This window comes from Mustelus asterias, chromosome 21 (genome assembly GCF_964213995.1).
Source record: "Mustelus asterias chromosome 21, sMusAst1.hap1.1, whole genome shotgun sequence".
Classification (NCBI taxonomy): domain Eukaryota; kingdom Metazoa; phylum Chordata; class Chondrichthyes; order Carcharhiniformes; family Triakidae; genus Mustelus; species Mustelus asterias.
This window is the reverse complement of record NC_135821.1, coordinates 32120302-32137933: the sequence shown is the minus strand read 5'-3', so window position 1 is coordinate 32137933 and position 17632 is coordinate 32120302. Positions and strand designations below refer to the sequence as shown.

Genomic DNA, 17632 nt, shown 5'->3' with positions numbered 1-17632 from the left:
CCGTTTGCCCCTCAATATTTCCTCAGAGTTACTCGCGAATGCCAGCTTCCCTTATGGCCTTTATGTTATCATCTACCCAGTGCCAATTTATAGCAAGATTTGAACCTTACAAACAAGCCTACCCACCAGGGCTGAGACCATGAAAACTGCTTTCCTATGAGATGCTTAATCCCAGAAGGAGAAGAGATGAAGCCGAGCATCAATATTCCCTCTAATTTCTCTTAGTTCTACAGGGTCTGGTTGTTGGCACTGCATGGTCCTGTAAGATTGTTGTGCAGTGGTGCATTTGCCCATCTTAACGTCTGGCTACCATTTTAATTGGTTGTGTATTTCCTCTGAGGTATGTTTGAGATTGTTGCACAGCTATGCACCCACACAGTGTAAAGGGAACATTGATCACTCTTCTGTTTAGTATTGGAACCTGAGCCTCTGAAATTTGACTGTTCGCTTTTGTCTTTCACTGAGGTATTGAAAAGAGAATTGGATTGCAATTTGAAGAGAGAATATGCAAGGTTACGGGAATAAGGCAGAAAGTGGGACTGGGTAGAATGTTCTTTCAGAGAACCAGTGCAGACTCGATGGGCTGAATGGCCTCATTCTGCACTGTAAAGATTCTGTGATTTCTTCTTGAGTGTCGTATCTAAGTATTTTAGACTCTGACCACCCGACTTTCCTCTTACATATTAATGTAGGCTCAGATCAGTAATGTTGTAATAACTGGCCAAGGGGTCTGTACTTTAGTAGTTTTCATGGTCTCAGCCCTGGTGGGTATGCTTGTTACAGACCTCCGGGCCAATAATTACAACATTATTGATTTGACCCTGGTTAGTTATTACAATAATGTTGTAATAACTGTCCTGAGAGTTTTTGTTGCCAAGTTGATATTGAGCTGAAACTCTTTAATGTTCTTCCAATGTACATTAAGGACAAAATGCCGCCTATCACAAGCTAGACTCCACACAGGTTCACTGAGTCTGGTCATTGCTTTGGTGCATAATGACATCATTCCACTGCTCGCACAATTTAAAATACCACACTTTAACTGAAAGCCAAACATATAAAATAAAACGCTTTAAAACACTTTAAAAGGGGACAATGAAAACAGGGATTTACTGTAGAGAGCTCCGTTCAAGATCTGCTCTGGACAACAAGGCAATGGGGACAAACACACCTGAAGCTCCTGGGCTGGATAAACATTTCCCCCACTGAACGCTCATTAACGTCAGCAGCCTACTCACCCACTCCTGCCCACCAAAATTACACCCGTGCTGGGGCTGGCATTGGGCTAATTGAGGACCTTAAAAGGGCAATTAATGTGCACCTCAGGACCTCATCCCACCACCAATGGGATTTAACCAGCGCTGGGCAAGGCCCATTCAAGCACCCAGCTCAGCACATAACCCTGTATGGGCTGGTGGTGGGCAGGAGGTATCCCTCTCCAATGGGTTCCCTGGACCCACCAAGTTTCCCTCCCCATCTGGCTTGTCAAATGCCATCACCACCCCCTCCTCCCCCACACCCTCAACACCCCCCAGTTCTAACTGCCCCCATCCCCCAACCTTTTCCCAGACCTAGCAGCCAGTGAGACTCCGTACACTGACCCAAATCCCAATCCAGTGTCCCGTGCCTCTGACACAAAATGCTGCAGAGCTGCCAATCTCTGATTGGGCAGCACCTCTGGGAGGTGGAACGTCATGACCCAGTAGGTGGTTCCCATGGCGGGATCCTCTTGCCAACCTTTTAGCCAGGGCAGGGCCAGGTGGGGCGGCGGGGGGTGGAGGGGGGGCGGGGGGGGGAAATGCTGTGGGCAATCCCAGCTCCAATGTCAGGCTGTGCCCATTCCATTTGGTGAGGCCTTTTCTGTAAGAACAGGTAAGAAGGGAGCCCCTTTAACTTCAAGATCACAAATGATCTGCAACCTAGTTCTGTTTACCTGCATTTGCTCCATGTCCCTTAATACCTTTGGCTAATAAAAATCTATAGATCTCAGATTTAAAATTTATAATTGATTGAGCCAAGTGAGTTCCAAACTTCTATCACCCTTTCAAAGTTGAAGTGTTTCTTAATTACACTCTGGAGAGGTGTGGATTTAATTTTTAGACCGAGTTCCCTAATCCTAGATTCCCCAACCGGTGGAAATAGTTCCTTTAATCCGCTCCATTTCTGTGTTCAGGCTCATTCCATTAATAACGGTCCTTACCTTGCTGAATTTAAACCCCACTGTACAGCAGCGAATCATTGGATTGCTTAAAGCAACTCGACCAAGGAGGTGACAGATTTGGGACCTGACCTAAGCTGCTTGATCTCATGGGATCTCACAGTGGTTGACATGCCAACCAGTTTCCATGTTCCCAAGAAAGGAAGGCAGGGAATATATCACTGTTTTCATCGGAGCGTCAGAGGATGAGGGGGGACCTGATAGAGGTTTACAAGATTATGACAGGCTTGGATAGAGTGGATAGTCAGAGTCTTTTTTCCAGGGTCAAAGGGTCAATTACTCGGGGGAATAGGTTGAAAGTGAGAGGGGGAAAGTTTAAGAGAGACGTAAGGGGCAGGTTTTTCACAGAGAGGGTGGTGAATGCCTGGAACATGCTGCTGGAGGAGATGCTGGAAGAAGATGTTATAACAACATTCAAGAGGCGTCTGGATAGATACATGAATAGGCGGGGAATAGAGGAATATGGACCACGTAAAGGCAAGAAAATATTAGATGAGAGAGACATCTCTGTCGGCACAGACTTGGTGGGCCAAAGGGCCTCTTCCTGTGCTGTACTGTTCTTTGTTATCACCCAAGGTTCCTGCTCCCATTTGACTCCAATCCAGAAAGTATATCAGTGTGCTCAGATTAGGTACAGGGGGGAATTGGATCAGCTGGGACAACCATCTTTGTGGATTCATATGGAAATTTTATCTAAGCCTCAGCGACAGGGGGAATGTGTGGGCATTACTTTTCAGAAATTGAGGCTGAGAAGATTAAGATGGAAATTGAAAAGTGAAATATCCCCTCACGGCAGCAAATCTTTATCAAACACGGATGGAAGCCCCTAACAGGTGGTCTTTCTCTTGTTATCTGTTACAATTCTGAGTGAAAATGTCACGTTTATATACAATCTAGAGATGCTTAATGCACTTAGTACTCCACAAAGACAGTGCAATCAAAGCTAACAATAAGTGCATCATATTCTGAACAAACTTTACAAGACAGTCATTAATTATTATATCAAACCAATGTTGGGACATCTGACAGTTTGATAAGAAAACCACATTACTTATACAAGAAGAAAATGCCCTTTTAACAGTTAGTCATCTGATGAGTTGGATCTTAATTTGATGGTAAAACTGCATAAAGTTCTTGATAAAAACACCATCTCAGCGCTGATACAAAATTGGTTTTCAGTTTCAGCCTTGAATCTGCAAAGCAGCTTCCTTACACGAGGTGAAGTGTGATTCCCATCAACTTGTGAATACCACCGACATCTTTTGAAACAAGAGATGCAATTTTCCTTTGATGATTGGGTCTTCTACTCTGCTGCGTTGGAACACACCTCAACAGCGGCAGGCCAGATGACGGTAACCATTCCCCACCTCCCCTGCCGTTTATCCAATTGTCCAAACACTTGCGACTTCAGTTCATAGCTGGTCTGTTTTAGACTGCAGCCAATGGTCCATCATGTCTTGGCCAGAACCTAGCATAGTCAACCTTTACTCTTCATATATTCAAGAGCCAAACACTGGGTTGGCCCTGCTCTTTTGCAGTGATGTGAAACAGAGTGAGATCACAGCTACATGAGTGACAGTGCTACATTTCTGCCATAAATGCACAAAATATCACATTTAATTATATCTTATCAGTTGGCTCATTGTCACATCTCCGGGTCCATAGAATCTTGAAGGTGAAGATGAAGGAAGAGAACTTTAGATCTTTGAGTTCCTCATCAACGATGCCATTCACGTTCTGTATGGATTTCCTCAGGAGATCTCTGTGAGCATCTATAAAACCATAAAGTGCTTACCTCTAAGATTTTCTGTCTCTTTCCAGTTACTTTTTGATAATTGGTGGTCTCCAAGTCGCCTTTAGTTTTACGTCACGATTCTCAGAAATCCACCAATAATCATTATTGTCCTTATCATTTTAAAATCTGCAGATGGTGAAGGTTAATGGCCATTGGCCAGGGTTAGACACACATCTTCCTGAAAGGTATCAGGTAGTACGTAAGGCCTGATTTCTCATTGTTCCGGGTACTGTGAAATCCTTCGCCGATGGTGTGTCCTCTGGTGCAGATTGTGTTATTTCTCCAGGTCTTGGTGAATCCTCTGTTGATTTAGAATATTTTTAACAATTTACTGTGAACTTTTAATTTTTTCTTGGGGATCAGAATGACACCAAGTCGGCTTTGTCGTTGGCTGGTTGGCGTTTGGAATAGCTCATCTTTGGGCCCTCCTTCTGTGCCAACGGCACAAGGGCAGAGTTCATGACTGGGCCTGATCCAAGCACGAGAGATGCTTTCACTCTCCTGGAAGTTGAATGTTACTTGGAACCAGACTGTTTTCAATGATGTTTGAACAGACAGCATTGAGTGTTATCACCGTGATTGACAGTTTGGGAGATTTTCTGGGTCTAAGGTTCATAGTGCAGCTAATTGAAGTAAAATAAAACAATAGCCCTTCTGATTCCTTTGCTGCCTAACACCAAACTCCATTGGTTAGAGTTCCAGATTTCTGGAACACACACTATTGCAGCGTGCATTCCTCGGAGTTGACAAAGTTCAAGATGGAAAGAACATGCAAAAGTTCATCATTTGTATTGTCTAGGATGCAGTGAGATACATTTGTGAAGTGGTGGAAGTGAGAAGGGATTGGTTTGGCTGGGACTGTGCATTAGATCTCAGTCAGACCAGGGCAACTTCACTGAGAGTACAAGTCATGGAAAAAGCTGTCTATAATGTCACGCCTGAGACCTAACCTCAGTTACCTGTTGGGAAGTCTGTAGAAGGATGAAAGGTAGCTGGTTATGGGGTTCAGAACGCTATAGTATGGGGGTGCCTATACCAGTGCAAAGGATATAAAGATATTCAGCATGCCTTCTCAATCTCATTCGTAGGAGGGCATTCATGCTCAGAGACATTTGGTAAGGCTCAGGGAGGATAATGGAATTGTTACATTAAACAAGCAGGGGTCAGGAAGGAACATTGTCCTGGTACAAAAGGGTCAAACACACTTGCCAAGTGGTCTAAGTGCCAATATCTTCCACCACTTCTGAGAGAGAACCTTTACAACTACATTCCAAATGCATTAAACTGAAGCAAAGTCTTAGGGGAAAAGCCAAATGAATTCTGACTGGTTGGGGCTCCTTGACAAGAAAAGTGGATAGCAATGATGACAGAGTGCATAGCGATATCTATCTATCAATCTACTCCCAGCATTGGGTTCTCTACAGCTTGAATCTCATGGCTTTCTTGGCAATCCATTTGATTGTTTACACCAATTGGTGCCAAGCCCATCATTTCTTTTGTGGGTTTAGTTGCTATCTTGTGTGTACAGTGCTATCAGAAACAGGAAGGTTTCTCTTCACACTGTGATGGTGTAAGGTTCTCCCTCTATTGCACGATATCCCTTGTACATACAAAAGCAATTTCCCCAGATACTTGAATGAGGGCACATATTTGCAGAGTTTGCCCACACTTCCAAGTTAAATGAAAATAAATAAAAGAACAGACACTAGCAATAGCAGCAGTTGATTGAATTGCACAGACAGTATTTACAGCCACCTCTTGGCATTCTTATGATATGCACTCGTCCTGGTCCTATCATCTGAAGTATTTAATGAACAGCGGGCCCTGTGCTGCTGTCCAGCGACGACTGAGAGAGACGGCGAGTGATGGGAGCCACTGTCGAGTCCACAAGAGATGAAGACGGGAAGAGTTTGTACCAGCCAGTAATCAGGGTTGAGAGGTCGAGCTCCTCCAATAGGATTTGGGCCATTCCCATGAAATACTTGTGGTCCATGCGACCGTAATCACCCCACACTATGACCTGGAAGTACATCAGGAGCAACAATTTCATCAGCAGGGACAGTAAAACAAGGGAACATTTTATTTTTAAACAATGGTTTGGGGACCGATCCTGTGAATTTTTTGTTCAATAAGTCAAGGAAGGTCACTGATAGAGAAAAAAACATAGTCCCATAATGGTGCTTAAAGGAAGAAAGCTCCCTCTGCACTGTCCCCATCAAACACCCCCTGTACAGGTACAGCACGGGGTTAGATACAGAGTAAAGCTCCCTCTACACTGTCGCCATCAAACACCCCCTGTACAGGTACAGCACAGGGTTAGATACAGAGTAAAGCTCCCTCTACACTGTCCCCATCAAACACTCCCAGGACAGGTACAGCACGGGATTAGATATAGAGTAAAGCTCCCTCTACACTGTCCCCATCAAACACCCCCTGTACAGGTACAGCACGGGGTTAGATACAGAGTAAAGCTCCCTCTACACTGTCGCCATCAAACACTCCCAGGACAGGTACAGCACGGGATTAGATACAGAGTAAAGTTCCCTCTACACTGTCCCCCATCAAACACTCCCAGGACAGGTACAGCGCGGGGTTAGATACAGAGTAAAGCTCCCTCTACACTGTCTCCATCAAACACTCCGAGAACAGGTACAGCACGGGGTTAGATACAGAGTAAAGCTCATTCTGCACTGTCCCCATCAAACACTCCGAGAACAGGTACAGCACGGGGTTAGATACAGAGTAAAGTTCCCTCTACACTGTCCCCATCAAACACTCCCAGAACAGGTACAGCACGGGGTTAGATACAGAATAAAGCTCCCTCTACACTGTCCCCATCAAAAACTGTAAGAAGTCTCACAACACCAGGTTAAAGTCCAACAGGTTTATTTGGTAGCAAAAGCCACTAGCTTTCAAAGCGCTGCTCCTTCGTCAGGTGAGTGGGAGTTCTGTTTACAAACAGGGCACATAAAGACACAAACTCAAGTTACAAAATAATGGTTGGTATGCGAGTCTTTACAGGAAATCAAGTCTTAAAGGTACAATCAGTTGGAGACTTGGGCAGAGAGATGGCAGATGGAGTTTAATCCGGACAAATGTGAGGTAATGCATTTTGGAAGGTCTAATACAGATAGGAAATATACAGTAAATGGCAGAACCCTTAAGCATATTGATAGGCAGAGAGATTTGGGTGTACAGGTACACAGGTCACTGAAAGTGGCAATGCAGGTGGAGAAGGTAGTCAAGAGGGCATACGGCATGCTTGCCTTCTTCGGTCGGGACATTGAGTTTAAAAATTGGCAAGTCATGTTGCAACTTTATAGAACCTTAGTTAGGCCGCACTTGGAATATAATGTTCAATTCTGGTCGCCACACTACCAGAAGGATGTGGAGGCTTTAGAGAGGATAAATAAAAAGATTTACCGGGATGTTGCCTGGTATGGAGGGCTATAAGGAGAGGTTGGAGATATTTGGTTTGTTTTCACTGGAACAACGGAGGTTGAGGGGCGACCTGATAGAAGTCCACAAGATTAAAAGAGGCATGGACAGAGTGGATAGTCAGAAGCTTTTTCAGAGGGTGGAAGAGTCAATTACTAGGGGGCATAGGTTTAAGGTGCGAGGGGCAAGGTTTAGAGGAGATATATCCGTTTATACAAGTTTTTTTTGCACAGAGGGTGGTGAGTGCCTGGAACTTGCTACTGGGGGAGGTCGTGAAATCTGATATGATAGTGACTTTTAAGGGGCGTCTTGACAAATACATGAATAAGATGGGAATAGAGGGATATGGTCCCCAGAAGGGTAGGGGATTTAGTTCAGTTGGGCAGCATAGTCAGTGCAGGCTTGGAGGGCCGAAGGGCCTGTTCCTGTGCTGTAATGCTCTTTGTTCTTTGTACACTGTCCCATCAAACACTCCCAAGACAGGTACAGCATGGGGTTAGATACAGAGTAAAGCTCCCACTACACTGTCCCCATCAAACACTCCCAGGACAAGTACAGCACGGGGTTAGATACAGAGTAAAGCTCCCTCTACACTGTCCCCATCAAACACTCCCAAGACAGGTACAGCACGGGGTTAGATACAGAGTAAAGCTCCCTCTACACTGGCCCCATCAAACACTCCCAGGACAGGAACAGCAAGGGGTTAGATACAGAGTAAAGCTCCCTCTACACTGTCCCCATCAAACACTCCCAGGACAGGTACAGCAAGAGGTTAGATACAGAGTAAAGCTCCCTCTACACTGTTTCCATTAAACACTCCTAGGACGGGTTCATTACAAGATCGATACTGAAGAATCCTGTTTCAGACACCAAGAAATAGGCTTCATTATCTTGATATTATTAGCAAGCCTTTATTAACAACTTATAATTATATACATAGTCGAGAATACAGATCCATCCCAGTTCTTTACACATTTCCGAACTGACTTTGGCTCTGGGTTATGTGCCTTCTTACATCACTGTGTGGGTGTTACTGTACTCAGTCCCGCATTAACCCCGTATGTGCCAGATCCTACTACTACAGATACAGTCAGCATCCTTGGTTTCCCCTCATTGCCCAATGACATTGAGCCCATGTGTCTGTACTGTCCTCAGGGAGGGTTATTTACCTTTGACCTTTTGTCGTGATCCTATACCGGAGAGAAGCGTCTGTGGGACTCTCGATCAGTGCAGGATTTTTAATCAATCTGCGCTCAGGTGAGTCAGAGAGAAGATTGTCACCCAACACCCATGGATGCTTGAGGGTCCCTCAAAAAACAAGAGGGAAGGCAAGCATGTTCTTGCATAGACACTCAGCAGCACAGAATGTGCTGTGTGACTGAATAGTTTAAAATATCTAGCTGGACAATGAGAACCTGACTTCTGATTGGTTAAACAGATGTGAATTAACCATGCTACTCACATGACCAGTGTAGCCAGAGGTGAGAGACCATTCTTCAAATAGTTGGGTTAAAAACCTCCATGCCCTCCGTCCTTAACTGGCATCACTGAAGGTCTACAACGGGGTGGCACGGTGGCACAGCGGTTAGCACTGCTGCTTCACAGCACCAGGGACCCGGATTCAACTCCAATCTCGGGTCACTGTCTGTGCAGAGTTTGCACGTTCTCCCCGTGTCTGCGTGGGTTTCCTCCGGGTGCTCCGGTTTCCTCCCACAGTCCAAGGATGTGCGGGTTAGGTGGATTGGCCGTGCTAAATTGACCCTAGTGTCAGGGGGATTAGCAGTGTAAATATGTGGGGTTATGGGAATAGGGCCTGGGTGGGATTGTGATCCGTGCAGACTTGATGGGCTGAATGGCCTCCTTCCACACTGTAGGGATTCTATGATTCTAGCCCACAAGAGTGTTGGCATGGTGAAAGGTGCCAGTACATCCAATCAGCCAGCCATGTTCATTATGTACTCTGGACATGGTCGACCTACACTGACCAGTCCCTGAACTTGGGTTCAAAGAGCACAGTTACAGATTGTGAACATAACATAATCCCTCAGCTACTGAATGCACTCTGCTATCAGGGGTAAAAGCCACATTAATCTCTCTGACTGCATGTGACACACATCCAAATTTACATCTATTTTGAATCCAGGAAATTTTACACTGATTTAAATTGGTGGGATTGTAGTCAGTGCAGACTCAATGGGCTGAATGGCCTCCTTCTGCACTGTAAGATTCTATGATTCTATGAAATTATAATGTTTGTACGAAGATAAACTTCTTATACAAGTTAATCTGAAGCATATCCATCTCAGTGACTGAGGTTAGACCTGCAGACCGGCTGATTAGTATACTTAGAATCATAGAATCCCTATGGTGCAGAAGAGGCCATTCGGCCCATTGAGTCTGCACCAGCTCTCAGACAACACTGTGCCGCCCTATATGATACTTCCCATCTCATATCCACTTGAGACAATGGAGAAAGTCAGTACATTCTGGTGAAACTCACGCACATTAATGGATGGTTTCATTTACCTGAACCCAGAGGTTTTGGAGGGGGGGGGGGAGGTGTGGGGAGTGGGTTGTCAGGGGTGGGGGGTGGTGGAGGTTGGGCCCTGCCCAAGATGGTGGTATCAGCACACAGATTGGCAACTGAGTTCAGCAAAAGGAGAATCAAGAAATTGATAAAGAAAGGAAAAATAGAGTAGGAAAGGCAACTAATGAGAAACATAAAAACAGACTGTAGAATGTACAACAGATATGTTAAAAAAAGGAAAAGATCAACAAAAACAAATGCAGGCCCATTACAGGCAGAGACAAGAGAATATATAATGGGGAATAATGAAATGGCAGAGAAACTAAACAAATACTTTGTGTCTGCCTTCACAGAGGAAGATACAAATAACTCCCCAGAAATGTTAGAGAGCCAAGGGGAAGGTGAGAAAGAAGAACTGAAAGAAATTAAGATTTGTGCAAAAGTCGTACTGGAGGAATGATTGGGACTGAAAGATGAGAAACCCCTGGACCTGATGATCTACATCTGAGAGAGTTGGAGAAGGTACATCTATAGAGATAGTAGATGCATTAGTGATCATCTTTCAAACTTCTCTCGACTCTGTACTGGCTCCTGCAGATTGGAAATATGACTCCAGTGTTTAAGAAAAGATAGAGATAAACTAGACTTGTTAGCCTGACATCAGCAATAGGGAAAATGCCAGAATCAATTTTAAAGGATGTGATAACTGGACACTTAGAAAATAATGGTACGATTAGGCAGGGTTGACATGAATTCATGAATTGAAAATTGAGCTTGACAAAACTGAGGATGTTATTTGCAGACTAGATAAACGAGAACCAGAGAGTCATCGAGTCATAGATAGAGTCACAGCGGTTTACAGCATGGAAACAGGCCCTTCGGCCCAACTTGTCCATGCTGCCCTTTTTTTTTAAACCATTAAGCTAGTCCCAATTACCCACGTTTGGCCCATATCTCTCTATACCCATCGTACCCATGTAACTGTCTAAATGCTTTTTAAAAGACAAAATTGTACCTGTCTCTCAACTGCCTCTGGCAGCTTATTCCAGACACTCACCACCCACTGTGTGAAAACAATTGCCCCTCTGGACCCTTTTGCATCTCTCCCTTCTCACTTTAAACCTATGCCCTCTAGTTTCAGACTCTCCTACCTTTGGGAAAAGATGTTGACTATCTAGCTGACCTATGCCCCTCATTATTTTATAGACCTCTATAAGATCACTCCTCAGCCTTCTATGTTCCAGGGAAAAAAGTCCCAGTCTATCCAGCCTCTCATAACTCAAACCATCAAGTCCCGGTAGCATCCTAGTAAACCTTTCTGCATTCTTTCTAGTTTAATAATATCCTTTCTATAATAGGGTGACCAGAACTGTACACAGTATTCCAAGTGTGGCCTTAATAATGCCTTGTACAACTTCAACAAGATGTCCCAATTCCTGTATTCAATGTTCTGACCAATGAAACCAAGCATGCCGAATGCCTTCTATACCATTCTGTCCACCTGTGACTCCACTTTCAAGGAGCTATGAACATGTACCCCTCGATCTCTTTGTTCTATAGCACTCTCCAACGCCTTACCATTAACTGAATAAGTCCTGCACTGGTTTGATCGACCAAAATGCATCACCTCGCGTTTATCTAAATTAAGTGGAAGTGGTGTACTTGGATTTTGAGAAGACTTTTCATATCATAGAAATCATAGAATCCCTACAGTGCAGAAGGAGGCCATTCGGCCCATCGAGTCTGCACCGACCACAATCCCACCCAGGCCCTACCCCCACATATTTACCCGTTAATCCCTCTAACCTACGCATCCCAGGACTCTAAGGGGCAATTTTTAACCTGGCCAATCAACCTAACCCGCACATTTTTGGACTGTGGGAGGAAACCGGAGCACCCGGAGGAAACCCACGCAGACACGAGGAGAATGTGCAAACTCCACACAGACAGTGACCCGAGCCGGGAATCGAACCCGGGACCCTGGAGCTGTGAAGCAGCAGTGCTAACCACTGCGCCACGTGCCGCCCTTTTGAGTAAGGTCCTACATAGGAGATTAATAAGCAAAATTAGAGTACATGGGATACGGGGGATATATATACAGGCATGGATTGAGAATTGGTCAATAAGCAGGAAACCAAGTAGGATAGATGGATCTTTCTCATTTGGTGCGCATGACGAGCGGGGTCCCACGAGGGTCAGTGCTTGGGCCCCAGCTATCACAATCTACAACAATGATTCAAATGTGGGGATTAAATGTAATATTTCCAAGTTTGCTGATAAGTCAAAATTAGATGGGAATGTGAGTTGTGTGGAGAACGCAAAGAGGCTTCAAGGAAATTTAAGTGAGTGGGCAAAACAAGTGCGGATGGTATATAATGTGGAAAGATGTGAAGTTATCCACTTTGGTGGGAAAAACAGAAAGACAAAGTATTTCTTAAATGGGGAGAGGTTGGGAAGCGCTGATGTCCAAAGGGACCTGGGTGCACGAGTCACTGAAAGCTAGCAGGCAGGTACAGCTAGCAGTTAGAATGACATATATTGGCCTTTATTTCAGAAGGATTTCAGTAGAGGAGTAAAGAAGTCTTGCTTTTACAATCCAGAAACAGGCCATCAACTCTGAACAGGCCATGCTGCACATGAACTTCCTTTCACCCACACATCATCAGTCCCTATCAACATAACAATTCTCCAATTCCTTTCCCTTTCATGTTTGTATCTAGCTTCTCCTTAAATACATTGATGCTTTTAACCTTCATGAAACAGGGGAGGTGATGACCGGGTGGTATGATCACTGCACTATTAATCCAGAAACTCAGCTAATGTCCTGGGGACCCGGGTTCAAATCCCACCACAGCAGATGGTGGAATTTGAATTCAATAAAATATATCTGGAATTAAGAATCTACTGATGACCATGAAACCATTGTCGATTGTCAGAAAAACCCATCTGGTTCACTAATGTCCTTTAGGGAAGGAAATCTGCCATCCTTACCCGGTCTGGCCTACATGTCACTTCAGAGCCATGGTAATTGGTTAACTCTCAACTGCCCCTGGGCAACTAGGGATGGGCAATAAATGCTGGCCAGCCAGTGACACCCATGTCACACAAATGAATAAAAAAAAACATAAGTAACCCAATTTGGGCAATAAAGGTGGACTCCTGGTGATAGGGGATGGGAGGTCCATTTATGAGGGAGATTGCAAAGAACATTTTTGAAAATCATTCCCAGGGTGTTGGCGACACTGGCAGCAGTCTGCCCAAATCTAATTACCCTGGGATGATTGGACCTTCTTCTTAAACTTTTTACTCACATGATTGAATGTTTCGCTAGGTCACTTCAGAGGGCAATGAAAAGACAGCCACTCTGGTGTGGGACTGGAATGACATGTAGGCCCGGACCAGGTAAGGGGAGCTTAGCCGGAATTCTCTGGTTGTTCATGCCCCATCACTGCTGCCAACAAGGATGGAGAATTTGGCGCTCAGCCAAATCTCCGTTCACTGCTGCGGAACTGGAGAATCCCGCATGCAGGCAAGCTTGGCGAATTCCACTCCTTATCTCCTCCCCTACTGGACATTAGGGATGGGTTTTTATGATAATCTGACAGATTCCAGGTCACTTTTATTAATACCAGCTTTTTGATTGCCAAATTTTTTACACTGACTTCAAATTCTCCAAACGCCATGATGGGATTTGAACTTGTGCTCTTTGGATTATTAGTCCATTAGGATAGAATGCTACCTGACAGCACCTGGCTCCAGTGAATGACTGGACAATGTGAATGACTTTAGGCACTCACCTGTAAAACCTTTCCTTGTGGGCCCTCATCAAACAGCAAGGCTTGTTGGTATACAGGGTCCAGAGACTTCTTTGATAACTTGGTTTTCCTCTTGGCTATACACACACCGTTCTCCAGCAGATACACCTTAATATACGGGGCTGCAGGATACAAGGTTCAAACTATTAACAGAAAACCAACATTTAACACAAAGCAGCTGAAAGGTGACAAATCTCATTTCAAAAAAGGGAAAGAAAGATTTGCATTTATATAGCACCTATCAGAAAATAGGACATCTCACCTCACAGCCGATGATCTACTTTTGAAGTGGTAATTTCAGAAGCACAGTAACCAATTTGCACACAGCAAGCTCCTTCAGGAAGGAAAATGGGGATGACCACGGCATCTGTCTTAGGGATGTTTGTCGATGGATATTGGCCAGGACACTGGGAAAAGCTTCCTTGTTCTTTGTTGAAAATTGCTCTGAGGTCTATTATGCCCACGAAACACAGAGATGTGGTTTAATATCTAAGAGATGGCACATTTGACAGTGCAGCACTCCCTCAACAATACGTTAGTATAGCAGCGGGGACAGGGGCTGTGACTCAGCGGCCAGGGCTGGAAGTCACCCAAACCAGACCAACATGTACAGGATGACATCACCATGCGTGAGGCTGACATTACCACATGCAGGGTGGTGGTGGGTGGTGGGGGGGTTAGGGGTGTAGTGGTGCAAGGGTGGTGGGTAGGGGGTTAGGGGTGTAGCGGTGCAGGGGTGGTGGGTAGGGGGTTAGGGGTGTAGCGGTGCAGGGGTGGTGGGTAGGGGGTTAGGGGTGTAGTGGTGCAGGGGTGGTGGGTGGGGAGAGGGGGTCAGGGTGTAGTGGTGCAGGGGTGATGGTGGGTGGGGGGCGAGGGAGATCAGGGTGTAGTGCGGTGGTGGGTGGGGGGCGAGGGGGCTCAGGGTGTAGTGCGGTGGTGGGGTCAGGGTGTAGTGGTGCAGCGGTGGTGGGTGGGGGGAGGGGTCAGGGTGTAGTGCGGTGGTGGGTGGGGGGAGGGGTCAGGGTGTAGTGCGGTGGTGGGTGGGGGGAGGGGTCAGGGTGTAGTGCGGTGGTGGGTGGGGGAGGGGTCAGGGTGTAGTGCGGTGGTGGGTGGGGGGAGGGGTCAGGGTGTAGTGGCGCAGGGGTGGTGGGGAGGCTGTGGATGGGGTTGGTTGTGGGGGGCAGTGGTAGGAAGGTAGCGGGAGTTAGTTGTGGAGATGTTGCAGGTGAACTTGGTTGTGAAGGATCAGAGTGGGTGGATGGGGAGATTGTGGGTGGCGATTGTGATGGGTGGGGATAGTGATGTGTGGGGGTGGTTGGGGGTGCAGTGGGTAGGGGTGGGATAGGGATCAAAAACAGTCTCAAAATAAACCCAACCTCTTCATCTCTGCCACATGGAGACTGCTGCAGATAGAGTCATAAAGGTTTACAGCATGAAAATAGGCCCTTCGGCCCAACTTGTCCATGCCGCCCTTTTTTTTTAAACCCCTAAGCTAGTTCCAATTGCCTGCGTTTGGCCCATATCCCTCTATACCCATCATACCCATGTAACTGTCTAAACGCTTTTTAAAAGACAAAATTGTCTCCACCACTACCTCTGGCAGCTTGTTCCAGACACTCACCACCCTCTGTGTGAACAAATTGCCCCTCTGGACTCTTTTTATCTCTCCCCTCTAGTCCCCTATGCCCTCTAGTTTTAGACTCCTCTACCTTTGGGAAAAGATATTGACTATCGCGCTGATCTGTGCCCCTCATTATTTTATAGACCTCTAGGAGATCACCCCTCAGCCTCCTACGCTCCAGAGAAAAAAGTCCCAGTCTATCCAGCCTCTCCTTGTAACTCAAACCATTAAGTCCCGGTAGCATCCTAGTAAATCTTTTCTGCACTCTTTCTAGTTTATAGTACCTTAGTTAGGCTGCACTTGGAATGTAGTGTTCAATTCTGGTCACCACACTACCAGAAGGATGTGGAGGCTTTGGAGAGGGTACAGAAAAGATTTACCAGGATGTTGCCTGGTATGGAGGGCATGAGCTATGAGGAGAGGTTGGAGAAACTTGGTTTGTTCTCACTGGAATGACGGAGGTTGAGGGGCGACCTGATAGAAGTCTTCAAGATTATGAGAGGCACAGACAGAGTGGATAGTCAGAAGCTTTTTCCCAGGGTGGAAGAGTCAATTACTAGGGGGCACAGGTTTAAGGTGCGAGGGGCAAGGTTTAAAGGAGATGTACGAGGCAGATTTTTTACACAGAGAGTGGTGGGTGCCTGGAACTCATTGCCGGGGAGGTAGTGGAAGCGGATACGGTAGTGACTTTTAAGGGGCATCTTGACAAATACATGAATAGGGATGGGAATAGAGGGATATGGTCCCCGGAAGGGTAGGGGATTTTAGTTCAGTCGGGCAGCATGGTCGGTTCAGGCTTGGAGGGCCGAAGGGCCTGTTCCTGTGCTGTAATTTTCTTTGTTCTTTGTTCTTTAATAATATTCTTTATATAATTGGGTGACCAGAACTGTACACAGTATTCCAAGTGTGGCCTTACCAATGTCTTGTACAACTTTGACAAGGCGTCCCAACTCCTGTATTCAATGTTCTGACCAATGAAACCAAACATGCTGAATGTCTTCTTCACTACTCTGTCCGCCTGTGACACCACTTTCAAGGAGCTATGAACCTGTACCCCTAGATCCTTTTGTTCTGTAGCTCCCCCCAACGCCGTACCATTAACTGAATAAGTCCTGTCCTGGCTCAATCTATCAAAATGCATCACCTCGCATTTATCTAAATTAAATTGAAGATGGGGAAATGTAGGGCCACAGACACATTTTACTGGGGAAGTAGACAATGGGGAGGCAATGGCGTTGTGGCATTGCCATTGGACTAGTAATCCAGGGAGCCAGGGTAATGCTCTGGGAGTTTGTGTTCGAATCCCACCACAGCAGATGGTGAAATTTGATTTCAATTTTAAAAATCTGGAATTAAAAGTCTAACGATGAAACCATTCTTGATTGCCATAATGGTTCGCGGGAAGGAAATCTGCCATCCTTACCTGATCTGGCCTACGTGTGACTCCAGGCCTAGCAAGCCACTCAATTAGGAATGGGTAATAAATGCTGGCCCAACCAGCGATACCCACATCCCATGAAAGAATTTAAAAAAAACAAAGGGTCAAAATAACTGATGCAAAGCCATCTAGTCTGGCGAAAAACCAGACTGTCCCATAATAAAACCAGATGTGGCTCAGTGGTGGGGAGGTAAAGCAGAGAGGAGTGGGGCTAATGTTGTGATTAAAAGCCTAAATTTATACTTAGTTGTGATGAAGCAGAGTGAAAGTGGGAAGACTAAAGCAAAATGATTGTTTTTTTGTGGTTTTATTCGAGAAATTTCTGTTTGAGCCACTGAGAGACTTTGAGAGGGGGCAGATGTAATATCAAGGAAGCGCCTCGATTCTGGCATTTTCTCTGCTCCACGGTAAATAGGAATGAAACTGGAATCTTTGGAAGGCATGATGTGGAGATGCCGGCGTTGGACTGGGGTAAACAGAGTAAGAAATTTAACAACACCAGGTTAAAGTCCAACAGGTTTATTTGGTAGCAAAAGCCACAAGCTTTCGGAGCCTCAATTTCTGCGCAGCGACTCTGCGCCGCCATGTGTCTGATAGCCAAGTCTGATAGTCAACTGATAGCTAAGTTCCGCACACATGAGGACGGCTTCAACCGGGATATTGGGTTCAAGTCACACTATCTGTAATCCCCACAGCTTGCCTGGACTTGCAGAGTCTCACTGGCTGTCCTGTCTGGAGACAATACACATCTCTTTAACCTGTCTTAATGCTCTCTCCACT

General features: G+C 45.6%; 1 protein-coding gene across 1 annotated transcript in view; it reads right to left on the bottom strand.

Annotated features, from left to right (window-relative positions):
* Window positions 1-5820: 5820 nt before the first annotated feature.
* The window catches only part of rims3 (regulating synaptic membrane exocytosis 3), a 387468-nt gene continuing 375656 nt past the window's right edge, over window positions 5821-17632 (bottom strand). The window contains exons 5-6 of the mRNA XM_078238435.1: window positions 13776-13915; window positions 5821-6033 (exon numbers count right to left, since the gene is read on the bottom strand). Coding sequence (XP_078094561.1) covers window positions 5821-6033; window positions 13776-13915 — 353 coding nt within the window. The remainder of the gene's footprint in view (window positions 6034-13775; window positions 13916-17632) is intronic.